Genomic DNA, 24,502 nt, shown 5'->3' with positions numbered 1-24,502 from the left:
GAAACATTATTACACTGGATCCTTAATAGAGAACTTGTCATTAAGGAATCATCATGTGACGTGCCTGTTACATTACTCAAATGAGGTTTAGTTCTTTCATCTTTAAAAGGAAACAAGTCACACCATGTTCTGATACAAGTTGCTGTTACAGATGTGTTAGTGGAGAATGATATTTAATGGTGGATAAATAATTCTCTCATTTTGGGCCAACTGAAGGATGACCACTAGCTGATCACTGCAAAAGAGAAAACAGATAACTAAACAGATTTCCATACAATCTGCACATGCTATTATATACCTTTTAAAAAAAATCCATTCAATTGTGCCTGATTCTCGGAGACTGTTTGGACAAGTCCCTGCAGTTTTCTTGGCAAGGTTTTTCAGAAGTGGTTTGCCATTGCCTCCTTCCTGGGACTGAGAGAAAGTGACTGGCCCAAGGTCACCAGCTGGCTTTGTGCCTTAGGTGGGACTAGAACTCTGGGTCCCCCGGTTTCTAGCCTGATGCCTTAACCACTACACCAAATTGGCTCTCTCATATACCTATTTAGCCACCTTTAATAATTTGGTGTTAGCAGCAAATTTGGCCCTTTCACTGCTCACTTCTATTTTCAGATAAATTATAAATAAGTTTTTAAAAAATAGCCCCAATTAATTTGCAATTAGGAGTGAGCCATGAAATGAGGTGGATGGTGGGTGGGAACCTGGCTCTTTATTGTGAGAATTGTTGATTTATTTTTATTCCATGCTTCCTGTTCTTTGGCCAGTCATCAGACTGTAAAAAGACCTTTATTCTTATCTCAAAACTCAGGGGTGCCCACCTTGGGGGAGGGGAGTAAGGATCATACTTGGCCCTTGAATCAGGAGTCTTGGAGCACCTTTTCCAACTAACAGATTTTATTAAAAGGCCTGGAAAGTTTGCAATTCCCTTCAATAATTCATTTTAGATTATAGTTAAATGCAGACTTCATGGTTTTAATACCAGCTTTTTTTCTCTCCCCCATGCCTTTTGATTAATTTACAGTCTTGTATGGAGTTCTGATAACTTGAAAGCTTGCACATTATGAATTGGCTTACTAAAGGTACTGCCCTAACATACTGAATTCAGAATGCTGTTTCCCGTCCCTCCTCTGATTCAAATTTTCACAATGAACTGTAGTCATAAGCAGCTGAATTTCTGGAAGAAGTCTAGCGTGTGATGCTATTGTTAAATTCAGAAGTGGTTACCATGAACCAGGAAGTAGGAATGTGCATTAGATTAAACCATATCCCAAATCAGGCTGATGGGAGAGATACAGGGGACAACTAAGTCAAAGCAAGGCCCCTCCAACTCTGAATTATCTAGCAGTTTCACAACAATTCAGAGCGCACAGAAGAGTAATCTACTTTAGCGTTTTGTCCTGTGTCTATGGTTTGGATCATTTGGGTGACACATGAGGTACTACCAAGCCTATACTCCTGATGCTCTTTCTCTTTCAATATTCCAATTTCTCCAAGACTACTCTAACAACGATTTTCCAGTACTCCAATACAGTCCAATGGGAGGAGTTTAAAGGTATAGCACTTGCTTCGCAACATCGCCTCCCTTCTCCTTTTACCTCAGATTAAGGAATGTGATTTTACAGTTAGAAAAATCAATTTTTTAAAGGACATTTATCATCTGCATCAATTTGAATGTTTAAGTTTACATTTCTATACAGCTACACAGGTGAACATGCAATTAAAGGATATTAAACTACGACCTCCCTGCTCAAATGACAGCGTGATCTCATACTTCCCTAATTGCTGAACTATACAGTGCTTTGTGGCTTACTTCTACCCAGAGGTTATTTCTAAACCAGTATCCCTGCACAGTTGCACATACATGCATACTTTATTGAATGTTATTTCCTAACTTAAAAGACTGCAATTGTTTTAAATGGCAAAGAAACATACAGGCCAGCTTTTTTTTTCTTTTTTTAAATAAAGACTGGCAACCAAAATGAATAACAAAATTCAGTCGGAACAGGATAGATTGAAAGTGGAATTAAGATCAGTATTAAATACAGTTAAGATGATTCTATAGCACTTTATCAGTGTGTATAAAAGAAAACGTCCTCTCTCCCCTCTTATTCACCACTTATTCAATAAACTGTAGATTCCTGTCAATTCTGCCAAATTAAATCTTAGACTTGCATTTGATAACTACAAATGAAGTTTTCAAAGTTTGAAATGTGGTCTTCACTCACTTATTTTATTATTCTTAGTCCTTAAAACAGATTTATCTCTTTAAAAAAAACCCAACAAAATGTTGCTTATTGGCAAGTAAAAATGGCAATGTCAGGACATTGTACGAGCACTTTTGGAACTAGAATTGCCAATGAATTGTTTATGTTTGGCCTACAGCAGAAGTCCCCAACCCTTAGAAAATCTAATAAATATCATGGGCATTCTCATAAAAAAACTGCCATGACCAGTCACAAAACACCAGTTTAAACAAACCAGTAAGATTGCTGCTAGTTAATTCCTTCTTGGTCAACTGCTTTAGCTTACCTGGGGGGGGGGGGGGTGCAAGTAGGCATATCCCATACAAAACACTGGTTGCAGTCATTTGTTATGTTTATTTTCTAGCTGGGGCCTAGAATATTCTTGTAAATAAATATGGCAACTAAGACTGGCATTTTACAGTATGCTAATATCTCATTTAATTTTTTTCAGGGACAGGAATCTAAAAAAAAAACAGGTGGGGTTTGGAAATGGTGGGGCACCAGGTTTAAATGATTAGAGATATAGAAGCAATTTGCTTAATGGTAAATAAAAATGACGCATAGTTGTTATACCACAAGGATATATGCAATACCTCATTTTCAGTACATAATCTTTTTCTCTACTTAGCTTAATGCAACTATATTGTTCTTTGCTTAGCATAAACCCATAATAAAACTGAGTGGCCATTCTGCAATGACAATGTATAGGCAACTAAAAGTTAGCATCTATTTTTAGACCAGACGTAACAAGCTACAGTGAGAAACAATACAAAAGGAACTAAGAGACAAGGGGACAGACAGCAATAAAAATAGAACAAGCTGCAATCCTGTATTCACTTATCTGAGAGCAAATAAATCTTGATGAACTTGATGAGAACTACTTCTGAGTGGACATACATAAGATGGTGCAGTTAATTTTTTTGTTGTTCTAAAAATGGAAGCATTAGAAAATGAAGGCATAAGAATCTATCTGGTGTGGCCGCTTGAGTCACTGTAGTCCTCTGCAACATGGCCATCTATAGGTTGGCCTTCTGCTGCCTTGTGCAGCTCTCTGAACCTTGGCAAACAGACATCTTTCAAAAGGTTTCCAATATTTGCCTCCAGAGCACTGAGCAGGGGACTGGATTCAGTGACTTAAATGGCCTCTTCTAACGATAAAGTTTCTGACAACTTTATTATTCAACAGACTGGTACCCACATGTGAATTCCTCAGGTTGCTTCTCCTGTAACATGTTTTACACAACTTCTTGTTTGTTTATGGTTCCATCAAACCCTTCCTTTGCCCTTCATTGGGAGAGGATTATGAATTTCCCCCCAAAATCTGACCCCCAAATCCCAACAACCTAACATGGGAAAATCCTTTCACCCATTCCCTGTTAGCGTTTAGAACAGTTATCAAATCTCATTCTTACTTCAAGTCCATCAAGGTAGTATTTTTTTCTTATTTTCTGCTTGAGAAAAATGAACTTTCCAATTATGAGGTAAAATCAGCAGTAATTCTTATGGTGCTTTAAAGACTCACAGATCTATTGCAGTATTATCCTCAGTTATCAGGATATTTTTTAATGAGATTTAGAGGCAGCCTGACCACAAAATGAACGGAGTGGCTTACTCTAGAAAATCCTACACAGCCACATAAACATACTCCCTCTGACTTAAAACATAACCAACAGGGTCTCCACAAGCACCTACTGCAAGGCCCAGAAGAACAGTCAAATTTTTAAAGACTTCCCGAACATCATCAGGGTGGGAGCCAAACAGATCTCTGGAGGTATCTCATTCCAAAGGGCAGGTGTAACCACAGAGAAGCCATGCCTCTTGGGCCCTGATAGATGATATTGTTTGATCGAGGGGGCCTAAAATGCACCATTGCCCAGTCTAACTGGATGGGCAGAAATAACCTGACCCTATGCCATGAATGGCTGTATATCTGCATATATATAGGTAAGTCCGTCTGTGATAAATGATGAAACAGTTGAATGCAGTGATGGATGATGTGGCCTCAGAGTCACATGAAGCTCCCCTATCCATTTTATGCATACTCCCCACCAGGGGTTCCCTCTGATTGCACTGCCAAATTTTGCTTATAGATAAAATAGGTGTTTAGCACCTAAAACTCCTCACCCTCAAATCAGAAGGAAACCTTTTTCTATCCCTGCCCATGTGCAAGAAGCAGCATCTGCCCACTTGCACTATCACCTGACCAGTGTGACAAGGGCCATGCACAAGTTGTTATATGCACATACAGCCACCAAAAAATTGGCCCTCCCAGGCTTCTATTTTCCTAAGTAACATGGTTGTCTTGTGAAAGGACTGGTTCCCATCATAAATTATTTTCCAAGCCACACAATTTACAGGGGACTGAAGACATACAGGCAGACGTCCATACATACTTCTGCAGAAACACATCTCCAACTGATCTCCCTGGAGTGCAACCTTCTGTGAAATGGGCATAAGCGGCTCATGAGTATTATTATTATCATTATCATTATCATTATTCTGCTCAACTCATGCTTCACCCAATAATTATAGTTTTAGAGGGTGACTTACAGTTTTGATGACTTTTGGTCATACTCTCAGAATCCAATGCATGGTAGAATTCATACGCAGAACGGCCCAGCAGTTCCTCAGGATGATATCCAACTAATTCAGTTATCCTTTACAAAATATACATATATTCATTACATACTGAATTTAAAAGAAAAAGAAATATTTAATACATTACACCTGTAGTCTGGATTTGCCAGATCTACAGAAGTGGTCATCAGGTGCTGAATAATCCAGCTAATGGCATGTAACACACATTTCATTTAAAACAAGAGCTGCTTAGTGCACCACAGTACACGTCTGGGAGGTCTGCAGTCTTAGCCTAGCATTAGTAATGGTGCCTCAATGAGCAGAATTATTCCTATGACTGGGTAAGAGAATGTTTTGTAGATTTGTACTGCATCTCTTATTTTCCATTCTAAGGACTCACTTACTATTCAATTACATCTTGAAGTCTAGTGACAAAAAGGTGTAAATCTCCAGTGAGTATTCATGATTAGGAATTCAAGTCCAGACACCAAGCCACCATCAGACACATTGCCCATGACTTTTAGCACTTGATATACTCTTTCTTCTCCCTCTCCCCCTCTCACATGCAGATATAACTTTTTTCTGTTTACTTGACCATGGTGCAAGTATTGCATCTACATTACAGTTAGCTATGATTAGCTTTAATCAGTTTGCAAACCATCGCATGCCATTATATTAGCATTATCATTAAAGTCTACATAACAGAACTCCATGGTGAACTCCAAAGAGATATGGAATAGAGAAATTTTCAAACAAAGGAGGATCATATTCAATGTACATTTTGATCTTTATCTCTTAGCCCTAGGTAAGAAATCAAGAAATATTCGTGTCTTGGGGTAACAACCACAGCTCTGATTTAACTTGAAGCAGCAGACTGGAAGAAAGCCAGGGGGTGGGGTGGAATTGAATAAAATATTGAATTAAAAATTGAACTTTTGACTTTTGTTCCTCTTTGAGATTCCATAATTTACATAGTGTTGACTTTTTCAATTGGAATTTATAGCTAGGAATTAGCTCATTGTTTTTGGTATTTCCTTTACTAAAGCAAAACATTAAACAAACAAATACTAGGCAAGATACGTACTAACATTTTGAGTCTCCAAATCTCTATGAGAGTCAGCTGCTGTACTTTATGCAATAATGTTTCCTAACATAAATTCCATGAAGATTTTCACACAGTGACTCTGTTCTTTGTGTCATCAATGTATAAATGAGTACTAGGCTACAAATCAGTGGTGCTGTGAAGATTTGGTTCAAAAATCACATACACAAATTATCTTTTATTAAATATAACATGTATCCTATATCAAAATAATTGCTGCCATTAAAAACAAAGGCTTTTTCTCCTCAACGTTTCAGGATAACCTTGTTAACATTTTGTATAGTTTTGATCATATCTAAGTCAGGCACATGAATCTTATTATCTGTATAGTGTAATTGGATAAAATCTTTTTTTAAAAAACTGTGAAATGAAAAGGCTACAAGAAGGTTACTCCCTCCCCTTTGAACTGCATCACTCCTAGTTGACGTTAACCTTACAAAGCCAGGAAATAAAACCTTAGAACAAAGACGGAGTCTCTTTTGCCTGCAAGCACGTAGTTGCCATTATCCCTAATGACGGTAACACTGTATTCTCACAAGGATTCTGATTTCTGTGCTGCGCTAAAGGAGTCTGGCTTCGCTTTTTCTCCCCCTTTCCCCCCTTTTCATGCAGTTAAAGGGCACTTCCATTCAGCCACTGGTTTTGCTCCTCCTATCCCCTATAGCAGTTTTGCACCTGTAAGAGTGTCTTACTGCTGATTTTGCAAACTGTGGTTGGTAACTGTGGAAGGAGGAAAATAGAAAGTCCATCCAGCTGACCAACGGTGGGAGTGGAAAAATTCACTTTGAACAGCATCCCCCATGCTCATCATTTCCTCACTGCACTTGCTTTTTGGAAAGAGAAAAATACATCAGGGATTGTGCAGAGAAGATGGCCGTCCTACTGTACTGTAATTAAAGCATGGGATTTGGTGGCAGGTGCTATAATGCCTTGCTTCAATGGAGAACGGGGAAGACTCAGAAGCTGGGATTCAGGAGCCAGGAACAATAGGCAATAATGAACCCTGCAACTCCAGAGGAGACTCTGCAAAGTCAGCATAAGAATTCAGTATAAGCATATCATTTAGTTGTGCTGCCTTCTAAGATATGGATTGTAGGTTGCAACACTCTCATGGCAATTATCTCCAACAAACAGTCAATGAAACAGAGAGATATGCTTCGTTTCGGTCAATGACCAGCTAGTCAGTGCAACAAACACAGGACTGGAAGAACACGTTAAAGAACAAGGATGAGTTACATTTCATTGTTAAATGATCATTTGGTGATTGCAGTAGTCTGATTTTGCCACTGCATAATGGGTAAATTGCCATGGCCTAATGTGTGAAATGACTTGAGCTGCAGCAGTTTGCTGTGGCACTTCATAATAATAACAATAACAGCAATGATTATGAAGCATGTGAGTTTCTCATTTCAATTCAGTTAACACAGGAGTAACATCCAGTAATTGGAACAGAAATTACTTCTAGGTAATGCTCCTTAAGACTGCAGTTTTACTGCTATAAGCCTATTTCATTTTATATATGATGCTATTAGTATCTACTATCCTTGCCCAGATATTGGTCGTCGTAACTGAGGAATGTGGGAGATGTCAAGTGGGGAGATGCCAAGTTGAGCTAATGTAGATTTGTTTGAGATAATTACTGATTTCCCAAACACGTGCACTTTTGTATGGACAACTCTCAGGACTGTGACATACATTCAATGGGGTGTGTATTTTCCAAATCAGCCTATTACAGAGTAGCAGGGACACTAGCTTAGATACTCACGAAGCATTTAGTGTGACTGTGCCCCTAATTTTAGAATAAGCACCATACAAGGACTTTTGAACTGGAAAACCTCAGACTTTTCTCTAGTGCTGAAAGACAACATTATGCACTTTCAGTTGTCTCATATACCACTTTATTTTCATCTTCTACCATCCTTTCGATCTGCATCAAACTTCCTCCACGTAGCATTAGCCTCTCAAATGTACACACCATTGAAGCATTTCTTATAGTACATATACCCTGTGAAAATGTCATGTTAATGGGATCATATGTATTCTTGGATTAGAAGATCTTTTGGACAAAGGAGGTGTTATTTCATTGCCTTTTCACCCACTCCAACTAAGACCAATGTCTGCAGGATGGCAAATAGCTGTTTAGATCCTAAATGTCAGAGCACAATGGGTATGTTCTCAAAGAGCAGGCAATGAGGAAAACAGGAAAATTCCACCCCTGATTTATATTACATTGAAATATTATCCAAGGATTATGGTTTTAAAAGAGTGACTTCTGATAACTGGATAAACTATCCATATGCTCTTGTTAATATTCAGCTCATCTTTAAGCAGCATTAACCTTGGGGCATTACTCCTTTAATTACAAACCTGAGCTTGGCTAATTTTTAGAAGTAAATATTGTAATTGGTTAATTTTCTTCTACTCCTCATAAAACATGATGTACTGAAAGTGTTTCTTTTTCAGCCTTTTGACCCACCTGGAACACTCTGCCAGCGTAGCCTAACAGATAGGTACTAGTGGAACTCTGCCTATTTCTGAAACCTACAGAACATTCAGAATCAATGCTTTTTAAAGCCTTAATGCATACAGACTGCAGGCATGGAAATCACATTAGCTTGGTCCATGTGGCACCAAGCACCAGATGTGATGATAAATGGCCTGCCAATGTCGTATCATTTACTTCATCCCTTTCAAGTGGCACATGTTTCATGAACAGATAAGAGATGCAGCAACAGACCTGAAAGGAAGTATTCAGACTTCTATGCAAAATGACAGACCTCTACCTCCATAAGATGTAGTCAAATTTATACTGACCTCTCATCTACATTTTGTACATTTCTTACCCCCATTCAACATCATTCATTGCCATTAAGAATTTGGAGTTGTAACATTGTGATGTCAGTAGAAGTAGAAAGGAGACAGTTTTGTATAGAGTTGTTGCTTTCTGTGACAGGCCTGCTTGATAAAAAAGATGAATCCCCTACATTGCATTTATTCTGGCTTGTGTTTTGTGGAGGTCTTTATCCTTACATTTTATGGCAATTGGTAGGCAATCTTCCTGCCTACAGTTGTTAGAGTTTAACTATACTGGTAGCAGAAACCGTGGAAAATGGGAAGGCACCAAGTTATCTATAGCTATTCTATGGGATTCTCCTAATATATCCTAAGTTTATATAAAAGCCATGATCACAAAGCAGGACTTTGAGTGAAAATATGATTGGCCTTCAGGTCCAAGTGATTGATAGTCCAAGGATGCATTCCTATTTATTAGTTCTTTTGGAAGAAATGCCATACTCTTCCCCTGATTAGATACATTGTTTATATCAAAACGATCTTGAATTTTATTATTATCATTATTCTGTCTCTAAACTAGAAATAATTACAACATATGTATGTTCTGTGGAAAATGGAGCTGTTTGTCAGGATTCTCCCTGGCAAGCTGGCCTGGAGCAGATTAACAGACACTCAAGAACACAAGAACTTCTGATTTATTGTAGAAAAACTAAGAAACTGTTACAGAAGAATTCTAAGAACTGATGTGTGTCAAACGCAAGTTCTATTTATACTGTAATCAGTGTCCAAATTCTTGTGTTTCTCCTCTGACTCTATGAAAAGTGCTAGAAATTATTCTTCTTTAGGGAAGAGGGACTGTTTCCATCTTTTCTTTTGTTTTGGTAATAGCCAGATCTGGTATGAGGCTGTTTGCTTTTGACCATATGAGAACTAGTGCCCACACTGTCAACCCTTGGTGGCCAACAGAAGAAATGGACTGGGGAGTGTTAACTGCTCATATTCTTAGAAACAAGCAGGTCATATGTATGCCTGTTTTGAAGGAGCATATACTCCTAATTTCTACTTTTCCTGTTAGTCTTATAGAATTTATCTTAAATGAACTCAAAGTAGGTCTTGAATCAACAGTGAGGCAAGAATACTAAAACCTCGTAGCTATTGTGAATGCATGAGTTTTAAGGTATTTTATTTTTAAATTTATTTCCAATATTATTTTAGGGTTTTGTGAATACCATCCAAGTTTTTATGGACATCATGAAGCCCAAGAGCACTGCACTGTGACCCCTGAGTTAAATTGATTACCTGATATGGTATCATGCATATACATCATGTATGTTTCTGTGAAAGACACCTTCCCCAATTTTTACAGTCCGCTTTAGTTACACAATACAAAACACAGTTTGCTTTGAAAGGAAAAAGAAATGAAGCCCATACATACTAATTTTTGTTTTATGAATACACTGTAACATGAACTAACTAGTTCTGGAAGTAGTCATAGTTCAACCATAACACCATAAAAGTATCTCTTTTACAAACTGTAGTATGAAGTAGCTTGGTTTCTTTTTTTAAAAAAAATGTGGCTTAGATATCATTCTTGCAGGAACTTGCTATATTTTCTAGTTTTTATATTTTAATGTCAAAAAGGTATATAAACCACTAGAGACAGCAGTGTCAGATTTGAAAGGCAACCTGAACTTCTTTCAGCAACTAACATCATGATGATGATGATGATGATGATGATGATGATGATGATGATGATTTAATATAGCCATCTACTCCAGTGAACTCTGGGCAACTTACAAAATATAATGCTAATTAAAACAATTAAAACCATAAACAAAACAAAACAAAACATGACAGCCCAGACTAAAAATAACTATTAAAACCAAGCATGACAGCACCAGCCTCCCAACACATTAATCCCAGGCCTGGGACCAAAGCCAGGTTTTAAGGGCTTTTTGGCATCCCTGGAGAGAGGGTGATGTTCATATCTCTGTACAGGGTGGGGGCGGGGGAAACAGGCCAATAGAAGGGCATCTGACTTGCCCAGACCTTTATCTTGGGAAAGCTTTCCTTTAGAACAGTGTTTCTCAGCCTCAGCAACTTTAAGATGTATGGACTTCAACTCCCAGAATTTCCCAGCAGTATGAATGCATTCTGGGAGTTGAAGTCCATACATCTTAAAGTTGCTGAGGCTGAAAAACACTGCTCTAGAAGGACTCCAGCCCATGGATGAGGAGCCACATTGTTGAAGTCGGTATCTAACGAACAGGGGTTCTGCTGCAATTCTCTTCTTCCAAGCCATTTTCTTCCCACTGTGGCAAACATGATCCTAGGATTACCAATGGGAGAGAACCAACCGACAGAAGGAACAGCACCATGGAAGCAGCCATGGTGATGTCTCTTGCTACTGTCCTTGAAATCATCCCTGCACTTTGCTTTCTAGATATTGTTCAGCAATCTAACCATAGCTAGAGCAATAATAATAATAACAACAACACACCATCAAACAACAACATCTGCCTATCTCAGATCCTTGGGAAGGACTCGATAGGTGGGTAAAAATGTCAAATCCAGTCTGGCTGACTGTGCAACCAACCATCATCATCATCATCATCATCATCATCATCATCATCATCATCACTGTGGCAAAAGAAAGCAAAGGTAGAACCAATAGTAGTAGGAGCCTTGGGTGCAATCCCAAAACATCTAGAGCACCACTTGAAGCCCATCGGCATTGACAAAATCACCGTCACTCAGTTGCAAAAGGCAGCTTTACTTGGAACAGCTCACATCCTGTGACAATACTTTTAACACTATCAAACAACATCTGCCTATCCCAGGTCCTTGGGAAGGACTTGATAGATGGATAAAAATGCCAAATTCAGTCTAAATATCTGACTGACTGTGTGATCAACAATAATATATTAAATTTATATGCTGCCCAACTCCAAGTGACTGGGCAGTAAAATGTATTAGGGCTGAGAAAGTCCTGTCTGAAGCCCTGGATAAGCAACCCTTTTGATGCTGTATAGTAAAAGAAATAAATGTACTAATTTAAAAAGCTTTGGATCACTGCCTTCTTTTTTGTAGGTTTGCTGTTTATTTAATTACTGCTGGTTGCAACCAATACAGATTTATTAGAGCTTGTGGCAGAGTTAGAGAGGTGATGACATGCAGTTACCCAAACTGACCTGCATGGATGAAGATGGCTTAGCCATTATCAGTCATAACCATGCTGACATCATCATAATTCTTTCTCCATTTGGTTTTAATACACACAATGTACAAATCTTATGAAAATATTCCCTGCTATTTTGGAAGCTACAGTCTTGAAAGGAAGCTACAGTCTTTGAAAGCTACAGTCTTAAAGAGGAATTATTTAAGCTTCCTCTTTCTAACTAATTTTTCTGTTCAAGATTTCCCATTGTTACTTGTTTTTATTTTAAGAGGTAAGATGGCCCAAAGCATCCTCTCTCTCAGCTCAAGACTGCAGCCTTCCCTTCTTGTTTAGATTTTGTTGCTTAAAAAAAAAAAAATAGACAACCACATGAGACATACATATGGGATTACATGTAACAGGCAGCTTCACTTTAGCTTTGTTGCAGTTTCTGCAAGAAATCTAAAATGCCTAATAATACTTCATTTTCTTCCTTCAGAAAAATATAATTGCACCATCTCAAGGCCATATAAGCCCATACTTAAGGGGGGGGGGAAAGCTAAACATCACAAAGGTTATCACTGACTCAAGGAATTTCTTGCAATGATTTCCAAGGTGGCATTTCCTGATTTGCAATAATAACCTACAAAGCTCCATGTACATATACAAGGAAACACAGCCTTCTGCAGCAATCTCATTCTTCCTTTTAGCTATGCTCACAAACTTAGGTTCCAGACTGCAAAACCCAAGTTTCATAATCATCTTATCCCTGAATATATAATTATAATATATAATAATATAATGTATAAATATATACTATATAATGCATAACAGCACTAGTATCATATCCCTCTTCACTGCTGGAAGAAGGTGATATAAATCTTCATCATATTCTCTAACAGAGAATCTCCAGTCTTCATTTCCAGACCTTCTCACATGATGCTAAAGACCTTCCTTCTTTAGGTTTGAAAACAGCCAAAAGCAGTGAGATGGTCTAACTTCTGGTAAACAACAAACTAACCCTGTTTACATGAGATGCTTAATTGGGTTGAAGGGGAAGGAGTTAGTGTGTCATTCAAACCAGCCAATGCTGTGGGGCTGTGTATGTAGATGTGTTAGGTAGAGGGAGTTAACTTTAGCCAAGTTAACTAACCCAAGAGCCATTTCAGACTAAATTAACTTGCTACTCACATACCACAGTCAGCATGACCCTCTGAAGAACAAGCAGGTTGAGGAAATTCTCCAATCCAGCTGCTGAAACAGTCCTTAGAGGAGGCCTGGAAAAATGGGACTTCTCTAAATTATTTCTGTGGCTTTTTTACATTTCACTCATGCACCTGTAATTCCATGGTTAGCAAGGATGGAAAATGGGAAGAAAGTGACTAGGATGACATCAATCAACAATAACAACAACAACAAAAACATGAAGGCTTACTGAATACAAAGAAACCAAACTGGCTTATAAGAAAGACCAAACGAAGAATAGAAAAGAGACGTGGCAAGGCAAAGTATTACCTGGCCAGTACACAAAAAAGCTAGCAGGCAAAGCAGATAACAAGGCCTGGCAATAGCTAAGAGCAGGAAAGTTGAAGACAGAGACAGGTGGAGCTAATTCTGGCTGCACAAGACCAAGCCTTAAGAACAAATGCATACAAAGCCAGAATCGAGAAGACAGCAACAGACAGCAAATGCCGCCTCTGCAAAGAAGCTGAAGAAGCAGTGGACCACCTAGTTAGCTGCTGCAAGAAGATCACACAGACTATAAACAACGGCATGACAAAGTAGCAACAGTGGTACACTGCAATATCTGCAAGAAATACCGTTTGCCTGCAAGCAAGAACTGGTGGGACCACAAAACAGAGAAAGTAATAGAAAATGAAGCTAAACTGCTCTGGGACTTTAGAATTCAAACAGACAAGCACCTGCCACACAACGCCCCAGACCTAACAACTGTTGATAAGAAAGACAAAAAAGTTTGGATAACGGACATTGCAATACTTGGAGACAGCAGAAGAGAAGAGAAAGAACTGGAGAAAATCACAAAATACAAAGACCTGCAAATAGAAGTAGAACGACTATGGCAAAAGAAAGCAATAGTTATAGGCGCCTTGGGTGCAATCCCAAAACATCTGGAGCACCACTTGAATACCATCAGCATTGACAAAATTGCCATCAGTCAATTGCAAAAGGCAGCTTTACTTGGAATAGCTTATATCCTGCACGATACCTCTAACACCATCAAACAACAACATCTGCATGGTAACATCTTACAACAGGTCCTTGGTAAGGACTCGATAGGTAGATAAAAATGCCAAATCCAGTCTAAACATCTGGCTGACTGTGCAATCAACCATACCGGTAATGAAGTAGAATTGGAAGAACTGAAAAGGTCTACCCAGGGCAAAGAAATCAGAGCCTTGCCAGAAGTAGGTCAGACTGTAGAGGTAAACCAGGGGAAGTCAGCAGTAGAGGAAGCCAGCACAGCCACTGAATCATTTTCATTCCCAAACCAGGCACCCTCTCCTCTGCTTTCTCCTCAGAAAGGACAAAGCCCTCTAACTAAAAAACAAGAGGAATTGAAAAGAATAACTGAGTATTTAGAACAGCACAAAAATAACAGAAAAAGGTTGCCTGAATTGAAGCTTGTTACAAAGAAACAGCTAGCACAAGTATTGAAAGTTGCCAATACTGTAATATCAAATATAGGCACAGCTCACTGCAGGAAACAACCCAACTAATGTACAGCATGGCTGCAGTTATAACTGAATACCTTGGATGTAAAATCAACAAACAAGAAAAAAAGCCAAACAGCGTACCACCAAAATGGAAGATCAGGTTGGAAAATAAGAACAGCATGTTAAGATCAGATGCAAGCAAGGTAGAACAGATGAAAGAAAAGAAGCTGAAGAACAAGAAGACCAAAGAATACCTGGTCAAGGAATATCACCTGGAAACAAGGAAGATCAAAGAAGTACTGAAATAATAAAGCAGCAAATAACAGTCATAGCTAAAAAGATCAGCAGATATGAAGCTTGAACCACACACTATAGGCAGAATCTCCAATTTCAGTCAAATCAGAAACATTTCTACCAATTCATCAACAGAGAGACTGCAATGAACCAGTCAACACCTGACAAAGAAGAAACAGTACCATTCTGGGTGCAGCTATGGGACAACCAAAAGAAATACAACAAGAATGCAGCTTGGATGAAGGAGGTAGATAAGAATAAAAAAGAAGATGAAAACATCTGACTGCTCTGCACCCATTCATTGCCGAGCAGTTTAACAACATACTGCAAGGAGATGAAACTGAAGATTGGTTAACATCTGGCAAAACCTACCTGATAATGAAAGATGCAGCAAAAGGGGCAGCACCAGGCAGCTACAGGCCAATTACCTGCTTGCCAACAACTTTCAAATTGCTAACTGGGGTGGTAGCTGATGTAGTCCAACAGCATCTAGTTGAAAACAAGCTCTTTCCACCTGAGCAGAAAGGAAACTGCCCAAACAGCAGAGGGACAAAAGATCAGCTCCTGATTGACAAGATGATTTTGGAAAACTGTAGGAGAAGGAAGATCAACCTGAATGTAACTTGGATTGATGACAAGAAGGCATTTGACTCCCTGTCACATGACTGGATAATCAAGTGCCTAGAAATAATAGGAGTCAGTAGAAACATCAGAAGCTTTGTGCAAAGATCAATGGCACAATGGAAGGCACAATTGCTGGTCAATGGAGTTAGACTGCGAGAGGTTAATATCAAGAGAGGAATCTTTCAGGGAGACTCTCTATCACCACTACTGTTTGTCATTGCATTGATTCCTCTGTCAACAATACTGAACAAGTCAGGCCATGGCTATCAAACATCAAAAACATCTGCCAGGCTATCCTACCTCCTTTACATGGGAAGCTGTATCTGAAGCTGTATGGAAAACAACATCTTAAATAGAATCATTGCTCAACACTGTCCAAGTGTTGACTGGACTCAAACAGAACTAGAAGCTCTAGATAGGAAGACCAGGAAAATAATAACAATGAATCATACCCTTCATCCATGCATTGATGTTGACAGACTCTATTTACCAAGGATAATAGGTGGATGTGGAATGTTGCAAGTAGACCAGAGAGTTGAAGAAGAAAAAAGGGCATTGGAAGAATATCTGAAGGACAGTGAAGAAGATGCACTGAGTCTAGTCCACCATGAAGGCTTACTGAATACTGAAGAGACCAAACTGGCCTACATGTTGATTGACAGTCACTCTGTAGAGACACAGGGGAACTCTTTCCCATCACCTGTCACCAGATTCTTTTAAAACTAAGGGCTAAATTTGGGATGCAAAGCAGATGCTTTAGCACTGAGACATGGTTTCTCCTCTATTTTACTTTGGTGGGTCATGAGCTAGTCAGCCCAACCTAATTTCTTTTGTAACCTAAATGGTGGCTTCCCTGTTAGAAGATCTTCAACCACTGTTGTTTTTATGCCCTTGATTCAGACTGATTTCAAGTCTATCAAGCTGAATGCAGCCTAATAGCTATGTAATCTGCAAGAACCAAACGGGATTGTCGAAAATAATTGGGAAGCCAAAAATATATGAGTTGCAAAATGAGGTATGCAGGTGAGTGTCAGCCCTTTGAGGTCAGGAAACAGATACCACAAAAATTACTAGAACTCCATTTTATTGATACAGGGTATCATAATAGATTCTTGATAGCCTGACAGTTTTCCCTTCACTCACTCTTATACCAAAAATAGTCAAGGCAGAGCAATCATTAGTTTCTTTTTCCCACTTTCTTGTTTGCTTGGGTTAAGCTCATGTTTTACTAATGGTTGCCATATATCTTTTCCAAGGTGAACTCTGTGCTCCTCTACAATTGGCACTGGTTAATTTCTATGACTAATGTACAGCACATTTCTAGTATGCTGACATTTACTATTTCAAGTCTTGAACCATTCTAATAGCAGTCACAAGTGTACTTTGTCCAATCCTAAAAGCATCTTCTTTCTTACAACATCTAGCCTTTCTAACCTAACAGAATACTAGAAATAAATTAGGACTCAGGACTTTGCCCATCCATCTGTCCATAAGCAGGTTATAGCTGTCTGAAAATTTAGAATGAAATCAGATTTGATATGGTGGGAGAAGCCAGCTAACGAAAGACTGAGTTTTAAAAAGGGCCAGATCTGGCAAAGGGCTGTAGAGAAAAACATTCCAGAAAAAAATTCCCCAATGCACCCCTACGGGAGGGGCAGGTAAACAGCAGTACAGAATGTTGCTGTCTGTTCCATCCAAGCCTGGCTCCCTTCTCCCTCCTGGTAATGTGACCCAGAGCACAGCATATGTAACCTGTCCTGTGTTTCCCAGTGCACAGGTACACAGAAACATACACAGAGAGAACCCAAGGGGAAAGTAGAAAGACACACTTCCTTCTTCATTACCCAGAAGAAAATGCAGATGCTTAATATGACCACTACTGTCAAGAGCAGTGTTTCTCAGCCTTGGCAACTTGAAGATGTGTGGACTTCAACTCCCAGAATTCCCCAGCCAGCCATGCTGGGTTCCCCATGCTGGCTGGGGAATTCCCCATTCCCCATGCTGGCTGGGGAATTCTGGGAGTTGAAGTCCACACATCTTCAAGTTGCCAAGGCTGAGAAACACTGGTCAAGAGGTTAGAAAGCATTTCAGAGGCTCTGCTCTGCAAGCTTTCTCTACCTTTAACTCACAAAGGGTCCTGAGCAGTAGGGAGAATTGTCATCTTATTATCAGCTATTGTAAACCAAGATAAAGTAGGTAAATAACATCACAGAAAGAACAGAAACATTTACTCTCATACTGGAACACTAAGTGATACAAAACAAAAAAAATAAAATTCAAGGGAAGAATTCACTCTAGAATTAATATTTTGCTTTCAAACTTCAAGCTTGAAGGCCTGCTTTTTTCCCTTGACTCTCAAGAACCATCAACTGAAATCCAGTGTAAACAACATTTAGAGTTACAAAGTCCAGGAATTTGCTTGGTATCAGAAAAGAACAGAACTCACAGTCCCTCCACAACAATGTCTGTTTTTGTTGACTTCAATCATTTTAGCTGTATAATTAAGGATAGGTGAGTACGGAATTCATTTTATAACTGCCAACGTTGACAAGAACAACAGACAAAACCCTGCCTACTGCAAATCATATATAGATCAATATTAGATCCAGATTAATTTTATGCCCAACCCAGCTTTAGGCAAGACCTATAAAATGTGGATTGTATCTGCATAGTCTTAGGCATGCAGCAAAACCAGGGGGCATGATAAATTTTATAGTCAAGTTCATGAAAACGTATGTCATAATATATTTCTCTACTTGAAGGATAATCAGAGGACAGCCCTTTACTTCATAACAATCTCTATTTGAAGGGTTGCCAGAAGTTTCAGTTCAGTCCGTCTATTCTTTCAAAAAATATGAAACCCCCTTAACAAAGGAGAGATAGACCCTTGGAGATGCTGTTCAGCAGTTCAATCAATCAATCAATCAATCAATCAATCAATCAATCAGTTTATTATAGTCATAGACCAGTACAACTAAAAATGCACATAACCTATCTACTTAAAAATCTTAGATATAATAATATCAAGTAAAATCTATATCATAATTATAATTTGGCCGCCTAAATGTCATTTATACATGAAGTCAAACGGCTTATCCTATAGTGTAATTATTACTCCTTAAATTATGATATCCTACAATTATTGATCATTAGCTAAAATAGTTTGCAACCAATACAGTTGCAAATAAATTATATTTTTTGCATAGTTGTAAAAAAATCACATTTTACACTGTGACTTTTTCTGCTTTTCCTTTTTTCTTTTTGGTAATATATAAGATAGCCAAAATGTCTTAGGCTCATGCATTATTTGCAAAACATAAGCAAGGATTTGGAGAGGAGTCACAGGACAGTGTTATGATGGCTTTCACTGAAGAATAAGGTTCTTTTTTGTACCTTTAAGTTTTTACAAATGAATGTAATTAAAGGCATATTTATGACTTTAAAAATTCCAGGACCAGATCAATTGCATCTTAGAGTACCGAAAGAGCTCACCAATTGCTCAATAAAGAGAACAAAATGCTAATAACATGTAATTCTAGATACAAGAGGGCAACAAAGAAGGGGCAGGACTAAAGCTTCAGACAGAAACAGGATCAGGGAATATCTAATGAGTTTAAACTTTCAGTGCAAGATGAACTGCATCCTAGGGTATTGAAGAATCTTGCTGAAGGTCTACCTAAATCTGTATGTATTATCCTTGTATGACAACGGAGAAGTAGAACAGTTCCAGATGATTGGAGGGCAGCAAATGTTGTTCCTTGTCTTAAAAAAAAAAGGGGACACAGAAAAACATGGCTTCTGGATATCTTGCCAACCTCTTTACCAACAGTAATTATAGTTACTTCTGTGTAACAAAGAACAGTGTTGTTTCTGTGTATGTATGTGTCTATGGGTATACATACTTTCTCCTCAGGGCCTAATTAGAACTGGTGTCTATGTGCTGCCTCCATGTGATGGTTTAATCAAGGTAGGTGCAGACTTATATGTTACTCCTGTGCGCGTATTTCCATTTTTCTCTGTTTCTAAGCTGCTATCCAGTTGTACCTTTCATTGGATTATTTTTTTTCTGAATTCTTTGTTGGCCATATCCAGCTTATTTTTAAATTTGTTTGTATATTTGTATATTTCTATCTGTATATTTCTATGATATTTCTTTTAATGGTTTCTCTCATCGTACCACATTTCTTCTTTTTTGGGGGGGGGGGAGAGAATCCAGAGAACTACCAACACATCAATCTGATCTGAGACCACAGAAAACTTTAGAGCAAAGTGACTGATCTGTAAGTAGTTTTAAAACAATATGTTAATTTGCAAAAGTCAGTATGGATTTATCAAGACCATGTACTGCCAAACTAACCTTGTATCATTTTTTTAAAATAAGACAGCATCTTTATAGATTGTGGGAATGCTGTAGGCATAGTGTATCTTGATTTTAAGAAAGGGTTTGGCAAAGTAGTCACTGCATTCTGATAAACAAATATGAGCCAGAAGGCATGACATTAATTAAATGGACAGCTGGCTTGAAAATTGTATTCAGAATGCTCATCAATGGTTCTTCATCAAATTGGAGAGAGTTATCAAGTAGAGTGCAACAAGATTCAGCTCTGGATTCTGTATTTGTCAGAATTTTTATTAATGACTTAAATAGTGGGAATGCTTACTGAATTTGTAGGGGACAAAAAATTAAGTGGTGGGATAGCAATACCCTTTAACAACAATAAAATTCAAAACAAACTTGATGGGCTAGAGAAATTGATTGAAAACAATAGAATGTTTAACAGAGAGAAATGCAAAGTGAAGTACAGAAATAGCATTAGGTTGGGCAAGTAAATTGCTCCTTCCTCAAATACACTTTCCCAGGGAAAAATAAACCACCAGCTCAGCCATAAAACATTTAGACCCAATGGAATGTTAATTCAAACACTAAAACAATCAAATAAATAAATAAATAAATAAATAAATAAATAAAGTACTGGGAAGCAAGGACACAGATAACCATTAGAAAAAAGCAACATCCTAACAGAGTCTTTCTTAGACCCCTTTGTTCAACCCAAGAAAACCACTGTATTTGCACTCTAACCTCACCAATGTCATTTCATTAACATTCACATTAACACGTATATGCCATAACCCAATCAAGGAATGGCTATAGTTAAATATATACTTAATTTGCAGAAGTATATAGAGATGTTGCATTCCAGCTGCTTTTATGCTTGTCTACTGCCTCTGGTACCATAATAAAGCAATTTGTGCTTCGATGGAATCGTGTGTTGATCTCTGATTCTAAACAAAGTCTAAGGAAATTCTCCTACAAATTGAATCAGCAGTGAAATGACTGGGGACACAGAGGTGATTTGCCTCTGCAGCAAGCATAAGTCTATGCAGAGATGTTATATCCCCACCCCTTTTAGGCTTGATTACGGCCTTCGGTACTGTAATAAATCAATTTGTGCTTCACTGAAATTGTGTGCTGGTCTCTGGTTCTAAATGAACTCTAGGGAAATTCTCCTACACCAGCTTTCATGATACAACAAGGGTGTGCTATGTATCCAATACCTTAGCCTGAAAACTGATTAAATTTAATTACTAAATTAACTAATAAGTGGAAATATTTCTTCTGCCAAAGTTAAGCTGGACTTTCTGATTCACAAATGAGCATTATGAAAGGACCATCATTCTCTAAACAGAATGCACCTGAGCAAGTGCTGAGTGTACCTACAGCTAACCTGCAGCTGAATCATCCGCAGCCAGTGATCTTTATTGACGGAGCTGCCAGGGAACTTTGAGTTTAGGACATTATTTTACTTATAAACTAAGCTAAGTCAATGAAACACATTTTTTGCATTGTGAGGCATTACTACGTTTTCTGCAAAGATGGAACAGCAGTGGTTCACAAAGTTATTTGCACATTGAGAAAGGAAAGACATAGACCTAGGTCTCTTTTGTATACCAAATATATCATAGATTTTTCTCATTTTTTCAAGGAAGTAAGAATGGATGAAATTATTCTTCAAATTATGTGTATACTGTCACCAAAATTGTTAATTTGTTCATACACCTCTGATTTATATCACTTATATCTCAATTAGGATTAAATGTTTCAAACCTTTTATTGTACCACTAAGCCACAATTTCATCACCTTACTTGAATTTCAGTATTACAATTCTCACAGATCCTGAAATCTGGAAAGAATCACATAATCTGTTTTTATCAAGTCATATTTGGGCTACTTTCCTATGAAAGAATTACTGGCCTATTCATTTCTGGGATATGTCTCAACCAGCCAGGAATGTCATAAAGTGTGCTCTATGTAGAAGGACTGAAATTTCAAAGAGGGGAAATGGTGCCATATTTGTGTTGTAGAAACCATGGCTGGGAAAGTATTTCTAATTCCCCATGGCCAACCTCCTATATTTAGAGCTATCATAATTTTAGGGAGAGGATATATTTAACTTCGTATATATCAGTACTACTTTTTTAAGAACCTCAGTTATTCTAGTTTTTCTTTTTCCAATTTTGGTGGCAATCTTTCTCTTTCAGAGCAATTCACTTCCTTTGAGAATTTCTTATGCAGCCCAGATATGTGAACTGTCCATGGGGATAAGGCGCTGATGGTATAAAAAGAACAATATTTAATGTTTTAAAAACAGAAAATATACCACTAACATCAAAGGCCCTCCAGTACGAAAAAGGCTGGGACATATATTGAATTCTCTTTCATGAGTGACTTATGTCCTGGTAGTTGTTTCCAAAATACAATTTCTGTTTAGTAGGAATATGACAAACCCTGTACGGTACAGATGCACTAGATAGCTAAAGGACATCAGTTTTTGGCAACTAATAAATACTACAGATGCAGAATCTTGTTGCTGCCACTATGTTTGGGGTGCAGTGGGGGTTAACCCAGCTATCTGTCTTCAAATGTGCATAAGTTCAATTCATCTTTTTCGTTTGTTAATTTATATTTGATCAGAAGTCATAAATCCTTTCCTGACCACCAGCTGGCTTAATTTTAAGATCTGGCAGAGAGGGCATGCTGTCCTATCTGCTAGGGACTTACATTTGGAAGGTCCCAGGAGACGGGCCTTCTCTGCTGTGGCACCTGTCTTATGAGACATTCCCCTCCCCCCCTCCGCAAAGTGAGGTTAGCTCCATCCCTGTTACTGTTCCGGAAGTCCCTCAAGACCTGGCTATGTCATCAGGCCTGGGGCTCCCAGTGGACTGATTACATTTTAAGATGGCTCCACTACTGCAGTTAATATTTATTCTCTTCCGTGCCTTTAGTTTTATATATTTTAATAATGATTGTTTTTACATTTTAATAATGATTGTTTTTATATATTTATTGTTTTACTTCATTCTTATGATAAATAAATAAATAAAAATAATTTTACCTGCATATATAAATAGCGGGTACATTCTCCACAAAGCTCCACCACTGCAAAGGAGACATTGCAACATACTGTACTAAGCTATACATGGAAGCTGTGTCTACTTGAAGAACCATCATAAAGCAATTGGTGATGGGAGTCAGATTTTTGAGGAAAAATAGCTGAGGACGGATAATCTGCAGTTTACATTCCAAGAGTGAGGCAGTCGAAACACTGATGGGATACAACTCCCATATCTATCTGGCCCTAATCTGCATATGAGCCAAATGAGGTACCTGAGATAATAAAAAGCATTTTTTCTACTTAAAACTCTAGGTGAGAAGATACTGTTTATGAGACTTTTCCATAAAAAAATAACCTTCCTTGTTAAAGAGCAAGTTTTTGTTTTTCATTTTAACATTTTGGATATTTAGTGAACAACTTCCTTCTCTGTAAAATGAAAAGGTGTGGTTGACTCCACCTATGTGAACAGAATAAGCTTCAAGCCTCCGGAAACAGAATGAAAATACAGAGTTGACTGAACCATTTCAGGCTGCAGGAGGGAGATAACAATTCTGAACATTCCCCCCTCAGATACATGCAAATAAAAAATAACACCACAAGAAGAAAAGTTTTAGTACAGGTCAACCTCTATGGTGCTATTTTCAACTTGTAAGACCTTCACAAATATAATCCCCCTCCAAAAGGCTGTGGATGGTCCAGTGTAATATACTAGAATTCTGTCACATTCCCTTCTGTTTCCACTGTGTGCATGTATATTCCAAGGATTTTAAAAATTAATCAGTCACATTAGAAATAGACCAGGCTGCTTATGTTGCCCAACAAAAAAGAGATAATTTCACCTGTCATCACAGTAAGTGAATTTCATGTCCATGCTATGACGGCTCAGGAAAGTCTTGCTGTCCAGTGGAATATCGGTATTGGAAGGATGTTGAATGGGCTCACACATCAGTATAAGGCAGGATAAGAGTGGCTCCTTAAAACCACACAGAGCATGAGGAGGACATGTATTATAGACCTTAATCTGTCCTGTGCAGTGCAAAACCTAAAATGTAAAAGAAGTTCTTTGTATTATTATATTATTATAAAATAGAGCAATTGGAAAAAAACAAACAGGACTAGACTGAATTTTTCAACCAATGTTCCTAAAGTTTGTTACCTTCCATGTGGCAGATTTGAGATTTACAGTTCTGCCTCTGTTGGTAACAGTACATTTCATTCTCATGAAGAAGTCACGTTCCAGGGACATCTCTTTATTTTTTTTCCCACAACCTGAACCTAAGAAAAAGAAATAATTATATTAGTTCCAGAAGTGTATATCAACTCACTTTCTGTCAGAATTTCCAAGGATTGAATCTTTACTTTCTATTTCATCTTACAAGAGGACTGAAATGTTGCAAAATATTGCATTGTCTTATTAATAATCAGATTTTAATGAGAAGACAGCTCAAGTTTGAAGAGATTATCATTTTTGTTCTAATAAACATAATAAACAAGAACCAGGCTCCCCAAGGACTCCACAATAAACATATTATATGGCCTCAGTATTTGGTTATTGTAAACCTAATAACTTTCTGAGTGATTATTAGCTAAATAAGATTATCATTTCCCCAGAACAGTTTTCTTTTTAAGTTGTGGAAGCACA

General features: G+C 38.0%; 1 protein-coding gene across 2 annotated transcripts in view; it reads right to left on the bottom strand.

Annotated features, from left to right (window-relative positions):
• The window catches only part of EPAS1 (endothelial PAS domain protein 1), a 127,646-nt gene that overhangs the window by 17,627 nt on the left and 85,517 nt on the right, over window positions 1–24,502 (bottom strand). For both annotated transcript variants that reach the window (XM_088147802.1, XM_088147795.1), the window contains exons 5-7: window positions 24,017–24,135; window positions 23,700–23,902; window positions 4,794–4,900 (exon numbers count right to left, since the gene is read on the bottom strand). In XM_088147802.1, coding sequence (XP_088003928.1) covers window positions 4,794–4,900; window positions 23,700–23,902; window positions 24,017–24,135 — 429 coding nt within the window. The remainder of the gene's footprint in view (window positions 1–4,793; window positions 4,901–23,699; window positions 23,903–24,016; window positions 24,136–24,502) is intronic.

The sequence above is a fragment of the Python bivittatus genome, unplaced genomic scaffold (genome assembly GCF_059951505.1).
Source record: "Python bivittatus isolate LINGU-HERP-01145 unplaced genomic scaffold, Pbiv_v1 ctg000020_np1212, whole genome shotgun sequence".
Taxonomy (NCBI): Eukaryota; Metazoa; Chordata; class Lepidosauria; order Squamata; family Pythonidae; genus Python; species Python bivittatus.
Note: the sequence above shows the minus strand (reverse complement) of the source record. Positions and strands in the feature narration are given on the sequence as shown.